The sequence below is a fragment of the Diceros bicornis genome, chromosome 14, assembly GCF_020826845.1.
Source record: "Diceros bicornis minor isolate mBicDic1 chromosome 14, mDicBic1.mat.cur, whole genome shotgun sequence".
In the NCBI taxonomy this organism is placed as follows: domain Eukaryota; kingdom Metazoa; phylum Chordata; class Mammalia; order Perissodactyla; family Rhinocerotidae; genus Diceros; species Diceros bicornis.
Genome location: NC_080753.1, coordinates 59000501 through 59014349, shown reverse-complemented (window position 1 = coordinate 59014349; position 13849 = coordinate 59000501). Strand labels below are relative to the sequence as shown.

Genomic DNA, 13849 nt, shown 5'->3' with positions numbered 1-13849 from the left:
TTTCCTAAGAATCCTTAAAAATAATAGTTATTTACTTGCTAACAGTATGTACTTATATTGATTACAGATTCATGAAGGAGAGTCCACTAAGGACATCTTCAAAGCAACATATCAGCTCAGTTCAAGTTATTATACTATATAAATAAACCTATACATTTTTCTAGTTCAGATTAGCCTTCTTTCTAAGTAATTAGAGTTAATAAGATTGTACTACAAATATGTTAAGGCAGGCCTACAACACTGAAATAGAATAGATGTGCTCTGGCTTGTGAAAATTTTCACCTCCAGGACATGCTTCTAGGTTCTTGTCTGCCAAAAAAGCCATTTGAACTGCAGAGAATACAAAATTACTGCCTCTCCGAACATATTGATACGAGGCTCTCATGCCATTTTTAACAAATGTTAACCAGACTTACTGTGGTGAGCATTTTGAAATACATACAAATATCGAATTATTAAGTTGTACACCTGAAACTAATGTTATATGTCAATTATATCTCAATAAAAAATGTTTATAATTTTACAAAATTAATATGTGATATAATATAGGTTTGTTTTACCTTGTAAACTAAATACGCAATTGTATTATTTAGTGTTATTGTTGAATAGGCAGACACGGTATGAAAAGATTGAGATGCCCACTTAGAAAATCCTTTCGGGGCCGGCCCCGTGCCATAGCGGTTAAGTGCACGTGCTCTGCTGCAGGCGACCCGGGTTCGGATCCCGGGCGCGCACCGACGCACCACTTGTCAGGCCATGCTGTGGTGGCATTCCATATAAAGGGGAGGAAGATGGGCACGGATGTTAGGCCAGGGCCAGTCTTCCTCAGCAAAATGAGGAGGATTGGCATGGCTGTTAGCTCAGGGCTGATCTTCCTCACACACACACACACTAAATAAATAAATGTTTTTTTTAAAAAAAAAAATCCTTTTTTTTTTTTGTGAGGAAGTTCAGTCCTGAGCTAATATCTGCCAATCCTCTTCTTTTTTTGCTTGAGGAAGACTGCCCCTGGGCTAACATCCGTATCCATCTTACTCCACTTTATATGGGACGCCACCACAGCATGGCTTGACAAGCGGTGCGTTGGCGTGTGCCCGGCATCCGAACTGGAGAACCCCGGGCAGCTGCAGCAGAGCGCGTGCACTTAACCACTTGCACCACCGGGCTGACCCCTAGGAAATCCTTTTTTTTTTTAATAATTTTATTTATTTATTTTTTTCCCCCAAAGCCCCAGTAGATAGTTGTACATCATAGTTTCACATCCTTCTAGTTGCTGTATGTGGGACGCAGCCTCAGCATGGCTGGAGAAGCGGTGTGTTGGTGCGCGCCCGGGATCCGAACCCGGGCCGCCAGCAGCAGAGCGCGCACACTTAACTGCTAAGCCACGGGGCCAGCCCAGGAAATCCTTTCTTAAAGGATGCTTCAGATGTCCAGGCATGAGTGCCCACAAAATTCCCTCATTAATTTTCACCTCTTACAAAGTAATGACAAGAGGCCAGAAACGGCTGTTCTCTAATGTGAGTACTCAAGAACCAAAGAAACTTCTCCAAACCTGTGGTGCGTTTTCCATTCTATCTCTCCTTTTTTGTTAATAATTCTTTCTGCAAGTGCCATGCCTAAATATGCATCACCAGATTATCAGGAACTCTTGAAATTCTGCATTAGAGATTCTGAATCTGTGACAATACCTGTGCGATATCTGGCTCCATCACTTCCTCTAAGTGCTCCTTTAACTGAGCTACCTCAAATTTAGGGTAATTTTGCTCCTCACTCCTTGCAACCTGCTGCTGGAGTTTTGCATTTTCATTTTTGACTTCATTGATCTGCTGCTGAAGTTTTGTATTCTTAGCCTTTTCATTTTCAGATATGAATTGCAAATTTTTAACTTGAGCCACCAATTTCTCAAGTCTGGATTTCAGTTTCTGTCTTTCTTCCAGGTTTTTCTTTTCATGTTTCTGAAATTCTTCGTGTAAAGACAGGAACTCTTGTTCTTGGGTCTCTTTTTCCCTTTTCAACAAGTCCAAAGCACACGTAGTGGCCTTTTCCAATTCTCCTTTGAGTAGCTGCAGCCTCTCTACCTCTTCTTCCTTCTTACTTAAGGTTTTGTCCATCTCTATGCACTCACTTAGAGTTTTATTTTTTTGTTGCATTTCAGTCATGTACCTTTCCTGGAGACGAACATAATTGCCCTTGATCTTCTTAAGCTCCAGCTGTAAGGTTTCCTTTTCATTCCTAGATTCCTGAAGATGTTTTTGGGTGTTCGCTAAAATCTCGTGCAAATTCTGCAGTGTCTTGTCAGTATCATTCTTCTCTAGCATGACTCTGTATTTGTCTTCAATTGATTCTTCGACTTTCTCCTTTAGCTTATTTATGATGTCAACGAACACTTGCTGTTTGGTAGTCTTCACCTGTAGTTCTTCAACCTTCTTTTCTAAATACATTTTATTACACTGGAGTTCTTGGATCAGAGTTTGCTGCTTTTTGTTAGTATGTTTTAATTTCCGTAAGACTTCATTTAAAGCCATATCCTCTTCCAGAGGTTGCAAGCTTTCCCAGCTCTGCTCTGTGTCAGGCGTCCTGCAGTCCTCCTGGGATGCTCCATCACTCCAAGAAGCACCTGCAGGAGACCCAGTGGAGACAACAGGACCCTCCGTCCCCTCCACTGCGACTGCCTTTCCATGACTGACTGACATCTCAGGAATATCCCCAGAATTCTGTATTCCTTTTGAAGAAAATGCAATCTGCAAATCATAGTAAATAAAATATAAGTGCAAAGGAGTAGAAAGATCATGAGCTTTGAAGTCAGACACAGCTGGCCTTGAATCTTAGATCCCTAGTTTAGTTTCCTCAGCTATGAAATTCATAACAGTGATAATATCTACCTCCAATAATAACACCTACTTAACAAAAATACTTAAGTATCAATTGCTAAATGTAAGCACAGCACCTACCAGCACAGCAGAGCACAAACAGTGGTTATAGGGTAGAGATATGTATCACATCTACATTTACAAAAGAAAAGTTAAACTTTGATACTCTCACCACTTTCTATGAGGCAAACTTTTCTGAATACATATAAGATACTTTCATTGACTTCAAATAAATTAAAACAAATTTATCAATTACCCTACAGTCTGTGAGGCCTCATTTGAATAAATACTTTTTAAACTTCTCATTAAATCATTACCTCACTATGCTATGACTCCCGTGAAGCTTAGAATGTCAGATAAACATGCCTCATGATTGACTTTCTGCCCACAATACAGGTTTTGGGGGGTTTAAAATAGGACAGTAAGTTGCAGTAAGAAAATGCTAAAATGAATATGATGTAAAAACCTCAGTGGAGGTGGGCTCTATAACTTTCTAGAATTTAGAGATATGGGACCCCTGTATCCTAATGGTTTTCACTGTTCTGGGATAAAGACAACTATCCTTATTGAGGCCTATAAGGTCCTGGTATCTGATCTTGATATCTGAGCCAGGTTACCTCTCCATACTCGTATACTACCTCCCTCTTGCTTCCTCCAACGCAACAACACAGGGCTTCCTTCAGGTCCTAGTAGGTACCATGCTCCCTGCAGCCACAGGGTTTTTGCACATGCTGTTACTTCTGCATGGAATGTGTTCCCACCCACCGTTACCTAACTAACTTCTACCCATCCTTCGGAGCTCAGCTCAGTTCCCACTGCTTCAGGGAAGCCTTCATCAAACTCCCTGACCAGGATGGTAAGACCTCATCTTACTTTTATTCACAGTACTTATCATAGTTGCAAGTTTATATGTAATTTTATATTACATTATATACACTTTACATACACTTTATATGTAACTTTTATTCACAGCACTTATAGTCGAAAGTTTACATTTCCTTGCACGATTATTTGATTAATGTCTAGCTCCTCTACTAGGATGTTATTTTCATGAGGACAAAAACCACATCTTTTTGTTTGTTTTTTGTTTTTTAACCATTATATAACTAACACCTAACATAGGGCCTAGCACATAATAGATGCCTGAAAGTATTTATTGACTGACTGAATAAATGACTAAATGGAATGGAAATACGAAGGAACAATCTTGAGAAATCCTAATTAAACAGATTTTTTAAATGTCATTTTCTGGAAATCAACATAGGGAAATAAAGTTCTCTTTTAAATGCTGCTTCCAAGTAAACGAACAAAACATTGCTCATATTTGTAAATGAAACATAATAGCCATATCTTTTCTCATCAAATTCATGATAAAAAGGTATTATATAGAATAGAAATATATTCTATTTTCTATATTCTATATCTATATTCTATTTTATATTTTATATTTAGTGAATCAAACTGAAAGTAAAGGTTGAGAAAAGGAAAAAGTTCAGAGGTATTAATTAAATTATTCGACAAGAAAATCTTCTATTTTCTATATTCTATGAATATAGAATAGCTATTCTCAAATTATATCTATTTGCCCACACTAATTCTTTTTTATTTTTTTTATAATTTTTATTTATTTATTTATTTTTTCCCCCAAAGCCCCAGTAGATAGTTGTATGTCATAGCTGCACATCCTTCTAGTTGCTGTATGTGGGACACAGCCTCAGCATGGCCAGAGAAGCAGTGTGTCGGTGCGCACCCGGGATCCGAACCCGGGCCGCCAGCAGTGGAGCGTGTGCACTTAACCGCTAAGCCACGGGGCCAGCCCAACCCACACTAATTCTTGAAGTTTTTATTTTTTTGTTCAGAGAGTCTATAGAATTTATACAGCTGGCATCTTCAGTGCTCTTAGAATACTACACGCATGCCCAGAATCAATAAATCAAAAGACAATTTAATGTTTTCACTTTGGTAGAAAAATAAATATTTTAGAAATCCCACATGACAAAAAAACTTAAGATTTTCTTGTCAAATAACTTAATTAATACCTCTGAACTTTTTCCTCTTCTCAACTTTTTCCTTCAATTTGATTCACCAAATATAAAAGCTTATTATTTTTTTATGTGTAAGGAAGATCCGCCCTGAGCCAACATCTGCCAATCCTCCTCTTCTTGCTGAGGAAGACTGGCCCCAGGCCAACATCCATGCCCATTCTCCTCACTTAATATATGGGATGCCGCCACAGCATGGCCCGACAAGCAGTGCGTCAGTGCGTGCCTGGGATCCGAACCTGCGAACCCCAGGCCACCGCAGCGGAGTGGGTGCACCCAACCGATTGGGCCACCGGGCCGGGCCCTATAAAAGCTTATTATATTCAAGGCACTGTGTAGATGCTAAGGTGCATAAAAGGATAAGGAAGACAGAGCCCTGATCCTCAAAGAAATTATCATTTGATAGAGCTAATCTCCAAGTATGGACTTGATTTTATTAGAAAAATTTGTTTCTAAATTGATTAAGGTCTTGGAAGGCATTTTCCCCAGAGAAGCAATGTCTTTTGTGCTAATTAGATGATTTAGCACTACTTGGAAAAGTCTGAGTTTATAGACATTAAAAAAAACCACATACACACATCCTTTAATACTCTACAGCCTGTACTGACCATCAAAAAATCTTACCTCCTCTGTTTTATAATTAGCTCTCAGATCAAGCAGGTTAAAGTTATTCTCTTTATAAAACGGTTTTTCAACATCACTGTGTACATTTTCCTGACATGAGAAACTTTGAGGTTGACTAGGGTTGAGGGCAGATTCCGTGGCAGTACTTTTAGCCAGTGACATTTCTGTGAATTCCAGTGTCTCTCCATTACAGTGGGGTAGAGGCAGGCTTCTAGGAGGTTGTCTGACACACTCATGAGCAAGTCGGTCTTTATTTGTGGAAGTGCTAGTTCCCACTGGATTTTCTTCCTTAAATGAATCTTCCTTTATATTGGTGCCTTTTGCATAATTATATACATGACTTTGCAATTCTGGCTTCTCTGTGTAAGGTAAGCCTTCCGTCAGATTCTGAAATGTTATCATTTCATTATTAAATGCTTCTGTCTGATGAAATTTGCAAATGGGTTCAAACTGTCTGAAGGAAGAAATGCTGGCGTCAACCGGCTGAGTTAGTACATTCTGTGTGTTCTTTCCAATGTTGACATCTCATTAGAAAGAGAAAGATGGAAATAAGAATTAGCTGACCATAAATTTATGTGTTAACAGTTATATTCACATTTATGAAATAAACTGTTGGAGCCTTTTAAGAATTATATGTATTTCAACATTTTTCATTGAGTGGATTTTAGCATGGTGTTGTGCTAGCAAACAAAACAACTTTTACTTGGGGGAATGTTCTCAAATGACTGCTACAAAAAGCTTGTTATATATTCTGTCCAAATACCATTACAACAAATTCCAAGATATCTTGAAAATTCTTTTGTTGCACTGTAATTTTAAAATGTTTTAATTAGAAAATGTTTCAAAAGAATACAAAAGCACAGTGAATAGTAGAATAGCAAACACACATAAACTTGTTTAATCTCACGACAATCCCATGAGCCAGGTAATGTTACTATCCCTGTTTTACAGATAAGGAAATTGAGACATAAGAGATGTTAAGTTACCCGCCTAAGGTCACAGAGAGGGTAAGCAGTGCAGCTGGGATTCTAAAATACTATTTCTAAATCTATGCTACACTGTTTCCCAACATGACTCATTACCCAGATTTAAGACATTTTAAAAAATCAGAAACAAATAAGGCAAAATGGAAAATAATAAAGTCTTACAAAATTAAATAATGATCCTTCCTTTCTATCTAAATTCCCTCCTTTCCCCCCTCCCCAGAGATAACTACTATACTGAAGCCGGTATGTATTCATTCTTCCCATCCATATTTTTCTACTGTTACTAATCATTTATGGACCCTAAATAATATATTTCAAGTTCCCAGACTTTCTCATTTTGTGATACCTTTAATGTCTTAGTAATTTTTTCACAGGACCCCTAGACCAAAAGAAATACCTAACAGCTCCATTTATTAAGTAATTAAGCTCAAACAACTTAATAAGATTTGTCCTAACAACTTAGTAGCTGTTAGAAAATACACACGAGCTGAAGGAAAAATATAATATTTTATTTCATTTTTAAACAATCGAACTTACTTGCTACTTGGATGCACTACTGGGCACCACACAATGTCACAAACCTTGGAATCAGATTGGACAACGCCAACCCTCACTTTCTTCCCACATTGATTTTCACACACTACTTGCTTTCTATCACAGCAACCTCCAAAAACCCGGCTTTGCAAATAAGCTGTTATAGAAAGGATTGTAGTATGGTTTTATATTGAAATAGTGAACTATCTCAAGTCAGTAGTTTGTAGGGCCCAGTATCACTCTTTCCTTCAAATTTCAAAATACCCTGCAGGACCCTGGATTAACTGTGGATATATAGTATTGTTTTCTGTGTTTTAAAATTTTATGTAAATAACATCATACTATATATATATATCCATATAAAACAGTCTTTATTTCACTTAAATTTTGCTTTTCAGACTTAGCCATGTGAATACATGTAGGTTTAGTTCATTCTACTGAAGGATTACACTTTATTCCCTTTTTGTTAGATATTTGTTTCTAATTTTGCTTTTAGAAACAACATTGCAGTGAACATCCTAATACACGTTTCCTTGTACACTAATGCAAGAATTTTTGTCTAGGCTCTGGGCGTATACCCAGAAGTGGCATTGCTGGATTATAGAAAATACATATCTTCAACTTTACCAGATATTGCAAAATTACTCTCCGAAGTGGTTGTACCAATTTATACTTCTACCAGTAGCCTAAGAGCTCCTTTGCTCTACATCCCTCCAACACATGTCAAACTGATGTGTATGACATGGTATTTTGTGGTCTTTTTAATGTACATCCTTTCAGGTACTTAATGGACTTGCAGGTTTCCTTTTCTGTGATCTGCCTATTAGATACACTTATGGACTGAACAGTGTCTCCCCAAAATTCATATGTTGAAGGCTTAACCCGCAGCACCTCAGAATGTGATTGCCTTTGGAGAAAAGGCCTTTAGAGAGGTAACTGAGGTTAAACGATGGTTGTTAAATCATAAGGCAGGAGACCTAATCTAATATGACTAGTCTCCTTATAGGAAGAAGGGACCCAGGGAGGCACAGAGAAAAGGCCACGTGAGGACACAAAAAGATGGCCATCAGTGAGGCCTCAGGAGAAACCAACTCTGCTGGCACCTTGATCTTGGACTTCCAGCCTCTAGAACTGTCAGAAAATAAATTTCTGTTGTTGAAGCCACACAGTCTGTGATATTTTGTTGTGGTAGCTCTAGCAAACTAATATACTTTGCCTGTTTTTCTATTGAGTTATACATGTCTTTTTCTTATTGGAGTTCTTTATTTTGGATAATAATCCTTTGTCAATCATATACATTGCATGTGTCTTGTCTCAGTCACTGGCTTGTTTTTTTTACTTTGTTGATTATAATTTGGTCATATGGAAGGTTTTTTTAATTTTAATATAGTCAAATGTGTTGATTATGGCTTGTATTTCTCATGTTACTCTCCGAGTCTCACTTTTTTCATCTGTAAAATAGAGATAAAAACAGCCCTTATTTAAAAAGAAAAAAAGCCCTATTTCATAGGATTGTTTGTGCATAAAATGTGATAATGTATCTAAAATGCTTACAAAGTAGCTGGCTATTATTATTATTGTTGTTATCACAGGACACAAAAAAATCTTAGTTTGTCTGTTTGCATATTGTCAACAAAAAGATACTCACCACCTAACAAATCATCTAGTGTGCTATAAATTTCTTCAGAAAGTGTAAGTTTGGACTCATTTTCCCTTTTTACATTCTTTATTTCATTCTGTATTAATAATAAAAAAGGCATTAATATTAATACTTCAAACATCATAAACCTCTTCTAAAGGCATATGTACAAGCTATATAATTTTTCTGTTAGTATTGTTTGTTGCATGGATAGAATGAGCTTTCCAGTATCTTTGCCCACTGTATATCTGAGCTCCCTTTTAATAAAACCATGTTAATAGAGTCATGATATTAAATGACAAATAAGTATCTGGCTATTTTAATATTTTGTTTTTTTAGCAATTCAAATCATATTAGTATAAACATATATATGATAACCTACATACCTCTTACTGATAATTCTTTGATAATTCTTTAATTGTTTGTTAGATCTGGTCTAAACATTAGGGTAGTTGTCATTCTAGTCTTTTAACACAGAAGATAGATAAAACAGTGTTCCAGTAATTAGGTGAAATCTGATTCCACTAAATAGAAATCTATAAAAATTCATGTAGGGCTTATTCTCAAAGTTACCTTAATGCTATCTAAAATGAAAGGGTTATTTAGTAAATTAATAATATAAATAAGATAGTAAGGAAAATATTTTAAATGTTTGAGGAAAACAACAGTTTAATCACGAATAGTGTATCAACTATGTGGACCTAAATGATGCTCTAAAAAAATCTTTCTCTCTCATTAAGGTCAGTTGGTTACAAACCTCTATTCAATAATGCTTTTTTATAGCATTGTTCCACTTATTGAATGCACCTGAAATACAATGAAAACCGAGGTACATTTTATAACAATCTGTTTTTAGACTTGTTGCTAATTCAGATCATTCTTCCTAATGACATTTGTGTGTGTGTGTGTGTGTGTGTGTGTGTGGAAGATCAGCCCTGAGCTAACATTCATGCCAATCCTCCTCTTTTTGCTGAGGAAGACTCGCCCTGGGCTAACATCTGTCCCTATCTTCCTCCACTTTATATGGGACGCCACCACAGCATGGCCTGACAAGCGGTGTGTCAGTGCACGCCTGGGATCTGAACCCGGGCCGCCAGCAGCAGAGCATGCGCACTTAACTGCTACGCCACAGGGCTCGCCCCCTCAACGACATTTTAAAAGCATCAAGAATAATCTGCTTGAAAAACAGAACAGCACTATTCACACGTATTGATGTTATATTTACACAAACTTCCTGGGACTCACTACTCACTGAATTTCAGAGATCACTTCTAACTCGAGTCTTCTATGGTACTACTGTTTTTAACTAAAATATGCCTTTTGTTCCTTTGCTCTATACACTTTTCATGAAGAATAAAATGCTCACTTAAATCCAAGAGGGAGGACCTCCGTACATAATTAAGACATTCCTTCTTTCCAATTCACCATGTAGTATCTTGGACCCTGATTAACACTATAATAATACTATGACCAATTTTTCTTTAATGAAAATAGTTTTTTATAATTATAAAAAAAGAATCTTGAACATTTTTAAAAAAGAGAAAGTAGAGAACACTCCAAAGCCCACTACCTAGTGAGAAACAATGTGACTCTTTTTCCATGTCAACAAATACATATGTGTGTTATCATATTTAAGGCTTAAATGTCCACTGTACATCTGTACAATAATTTAACTAGGCCCCTACTGCTGAAAATTTAGGTTGTTTCCAGTGTTTAGTTATTATGCATAATTCTGCAAAGATCTCATTTGTATACTTCCTAGAGGTAGAATTAAAAATAAAATATACAGGGGGCCAGCCCAGTGGCGTAGCGGTTGGGTCTGTGTTCCACTCTGGTGGCCCAGGGTTCCCCAGTTTGGATCCTGGGTGCGGACCTATACACCGCTCATCAAGCCATGCTGAGGCAGCATCCACATAGAAGAACTAGAATGACCTACAACTAGGATATATAACTATGTACCAGGGCTTTGGGGAGAAAAAAGAAAAAAAGAGGAAGAATGGCAACCGATGTTAGCTCAGGGCCAGTCTTCCTCAAAAAAAAAATAAATAAAAATAAAATAAAATATGCAGTTAAACTCTTGATTTCCTATCACTAAACAGACTTTTAGGAAAGTTATGCCAATTTATGGACTAACCACATGAAATGGTCAATATTTGCCCATTTCTGAGCTACAAAAAGGCAATTTCACATGGCACAGCCTAATACATTCCTATTATTTCCCTACACTCTTGCTAATAATTATCAAACATTAGAACAACATTCATGAAGATCTTGGGACATTACAATTTCTTCTATTTTGTGAGAAAGGACACTAGGAACTTTCCTGAAGGTAGGAAAGAAGTCATTTACATGCAGGGTGCTGTCAATATCATTATGAATGACATTTGAATCCTTTCCATGCTGACATAGTGGAAGATGCTTTAGACCAAATGTCAGATCCCTTAGGCTCTTCTCCTGCCTCAGTTGTTGTGACCATGTCCCTAGCTGCACTCCTGGGACTTCACAAGGAGGCCAGACAGGATCAGTTTTAACACTCTATTTGTAAAATTCTACTTTTCTTTGTACACTAACGGAATTGGCAAAACCAGACCCTGTATTCCCCTCCTTTACGCTTCCACTGGAGATTCTTTTATTGTTTCTCATGTTTTTGAAGAAATTTTCATATGCAAGACAATGTTAAGGTTGAATACATCTGTACCTCCCAGAACTTGTAAGCAATGCACACCTGAGGCAAGTCTGAAGTGGTACTGCTGGTTTCCACATAGAAGGGAGAATTTGAGTGAGTTAAGTCTTGAGAAAGACCGCTGAAATTCATGGCATCCGCTTCTGACATGCTTTCTAATTTTTTAGGAGAAGCATCCACTTTAAGATGTACAGGATCTGAGGGTGATGACCAAACTTTTTGACAGTCCTTGTTCCTAACTGTTGGATAATGGAAGGCCTCTTTAAAAAAACATAATTTTAATGTCTATTAGTATATGCAAACAGAAAGCTTTTTTCCCCACCCCTCCTCACATTAAGAAAGCAGCAAAGTTCATTGTCCTAAATTTTAAAATGGTATATGTCAAGTTATTGGAAAAATTAAAAATTTTAGTCTGAGTATACCATTATACCTTTGTATGGTAGTAAATACTAATTTGGACAAAAACAAGTCAATATGTGTGGCTGCTATCCAATAATTCCTTAAAAATCTTGGGACCCAGAAGATGAAGGGATCTCTCAATTAATCAAAAGATTTACAAAATATTATCAGAGACCTATTAGGTTCCACAAAACAGTGTATTTCTGTTTACTTGATACTTTCTATTCAAACATTTCATTAACAAGTCAAATCCAACATTGTAAATCAGTTTTCCCTCACTTTCCTATGCCATACCTATTCTCTCAGACACCTGAGTTTGAACACTTGGAGATATCTTTGGCATCCCTCCACCTCATCATCCATGGGCTACTCAGTTACCAAGTCCTGTCCATTTCTCCTTTAAAAATTTTCTCATAACCCATGCTTTCTTTCCACCCTTTATCTCATCACACTGGTCCACATTCTCGTGACCTCCTAAGGTCTGTCAGGGGATGGGAGTGGAAAGGATGTCCAATCACACTGAATTCAAATTCTGCTGCTTGACTCTCTAGGTCTTTCATAGCCGGAACCCATGTTACCTACCCAGTACTCCCCTGCTCTAGTCAGATCAGGCTCACCTCCCTGCAAATAGATGACGCTCTTTACCACTTCAGCGGTCTGTCCTGGCGAGTGCTTCTCTCTCCTAAAACCTTCCCGTCTACCCATTCATCTATTTAAATTCCTACAATGTCTTCAGTCTAAACATCTATCTCATAATTCAGCATGGATTCATTTTACTGCTTTAGCATTCACCATTGTGTCCAGCATGTTAGTGTTTGCATTTACAGATTATAAATGCTTTGAGAGAAGTCCATTTATGGTTTTTCAACAACGCTTACAGAAAATAGACTGGTGTTGTTCACAGAGTAAATACTGATAGAATAAATCCTGCATTCCAATGATTTATTTCTATTAAAACTTCTCAATCTACAGCCACTACCCATTTGCCTGGATTATTTTATTTAATTATTGAATTAATAAATAATTTATTAAGGTTTAATTTTTTTCAAACCTACATCATCATTCGGTAAAGTATAAAAAAGCCAGTGAGCCAACCAGGCTAGCTAGGATTGGTGGAAAGCCCAACTTTCTCTGTCTTACAAACAGATAAACGCTGGCTGGGTTGTAGTAACAGGGATCTCAAAAATCCTTGTTGTGTTTTCCAAGTGCAAAAACACGCAAGGGCCTTATTTCTTAAATGTTAAACCCAGAATATCCAATTATAATTTTACAACTTTGTTCATATGGCACATCCGCCAATTTACTTTTTTTTTTAAGTTAGGCTTACTTTTTCTGTCATTCATTCTGTCCCTACCAGATTTATGCTCGACTTTTAAAATATTCAAGTGTTTGGAGAGATATTCCAGAGACACTCTAAAGCTGTTTTAAGATGGGCATTAAAAGAGATGTCACTGGAGTTACTGGCAAAAATTCTAAGGTTTTCTTTAAAAAATTGTTTTCAGTCGTATGTCAAACTTTAACTTTTAAAAGCACTTATCTTATTGTCACCTCAAAACAAGGCACCAAACTCTCACAAAATAAAAGAGATTGTAATGTCCCACGATCTTCATGTCTTTTTAACTTTTTAAGTCGCAAAAGTGTGCTCACTTCCAGGGTCCATCGAGTTGCTTGGAGCCACAGCGAGGATTCACGCTTCCTCCCTCCGCCCTGAGTTTTGCAGGAGGAAGAACGCTTCTCAGACTTCTCCACGGAGGACTCTCAAAAGCTGTCAGCTGGGAGGCGGGCGCGCCAGAACGTCCCTGTGTGACGTCCGCCCGCCCCCCGCGGGCTCGGCTTGGGGGCTTCGAAGCCTCTGTTCCCAGCGTTGGGAAGTTACGTGGGTGTGAGCCCTCAGGCCCAACAGCCTGTGGGCCAGATGTCGCGTCCTTCTGCGGGAGGAAACACAAAGCGCGGTGCAGAGACCAAAAGCTCCGGGCACAATGCCCGGCACAGGTTCAGCGCCGGACGCGACTCAACACGGCCACCTGACACCCCCATGCGCCCCTTCAGCGCACCGTCGGCGCCAGCGGCGG

General features: G+C 37.9%; 1 protein-coding gene across 1 annotated transcript in view; it reads right to left on the bottom strand.

The window, feature by feature from the left end:
* The window catches only part of CAGE1 (cancer antigen 1), a 45173-nt gene extending 31360 nt beyond the window's left edge, over positions 1-13813 (bottom strand). Inside the window, exons 1-5 of the mRNA XM_058553916.1 lie at positions 13425-13813; positions 11421-11638; positions 8705-8792; positions 5537-6060; positions 1689-2741 (exon numbers count right to left, since the gene is read on the bottom strand). Coding sequence (XP_058409899.1) covers positions 1689-2741; positions 5537-6060; positions 8705-8792; positions 11421-11638; positions 13425-13437 — 1896 coding nt within the window. The 5' untranslated portion in view covers positions 13438-13813. The remainder of the gene's footprint in view (positions 1-1688; positions 2742-5536; positions 6061-8704; positions 8793-11420; positions 11639-13424) is intronic.
* Positions 13814-13849: the final 36 nt, after the last annotated feature.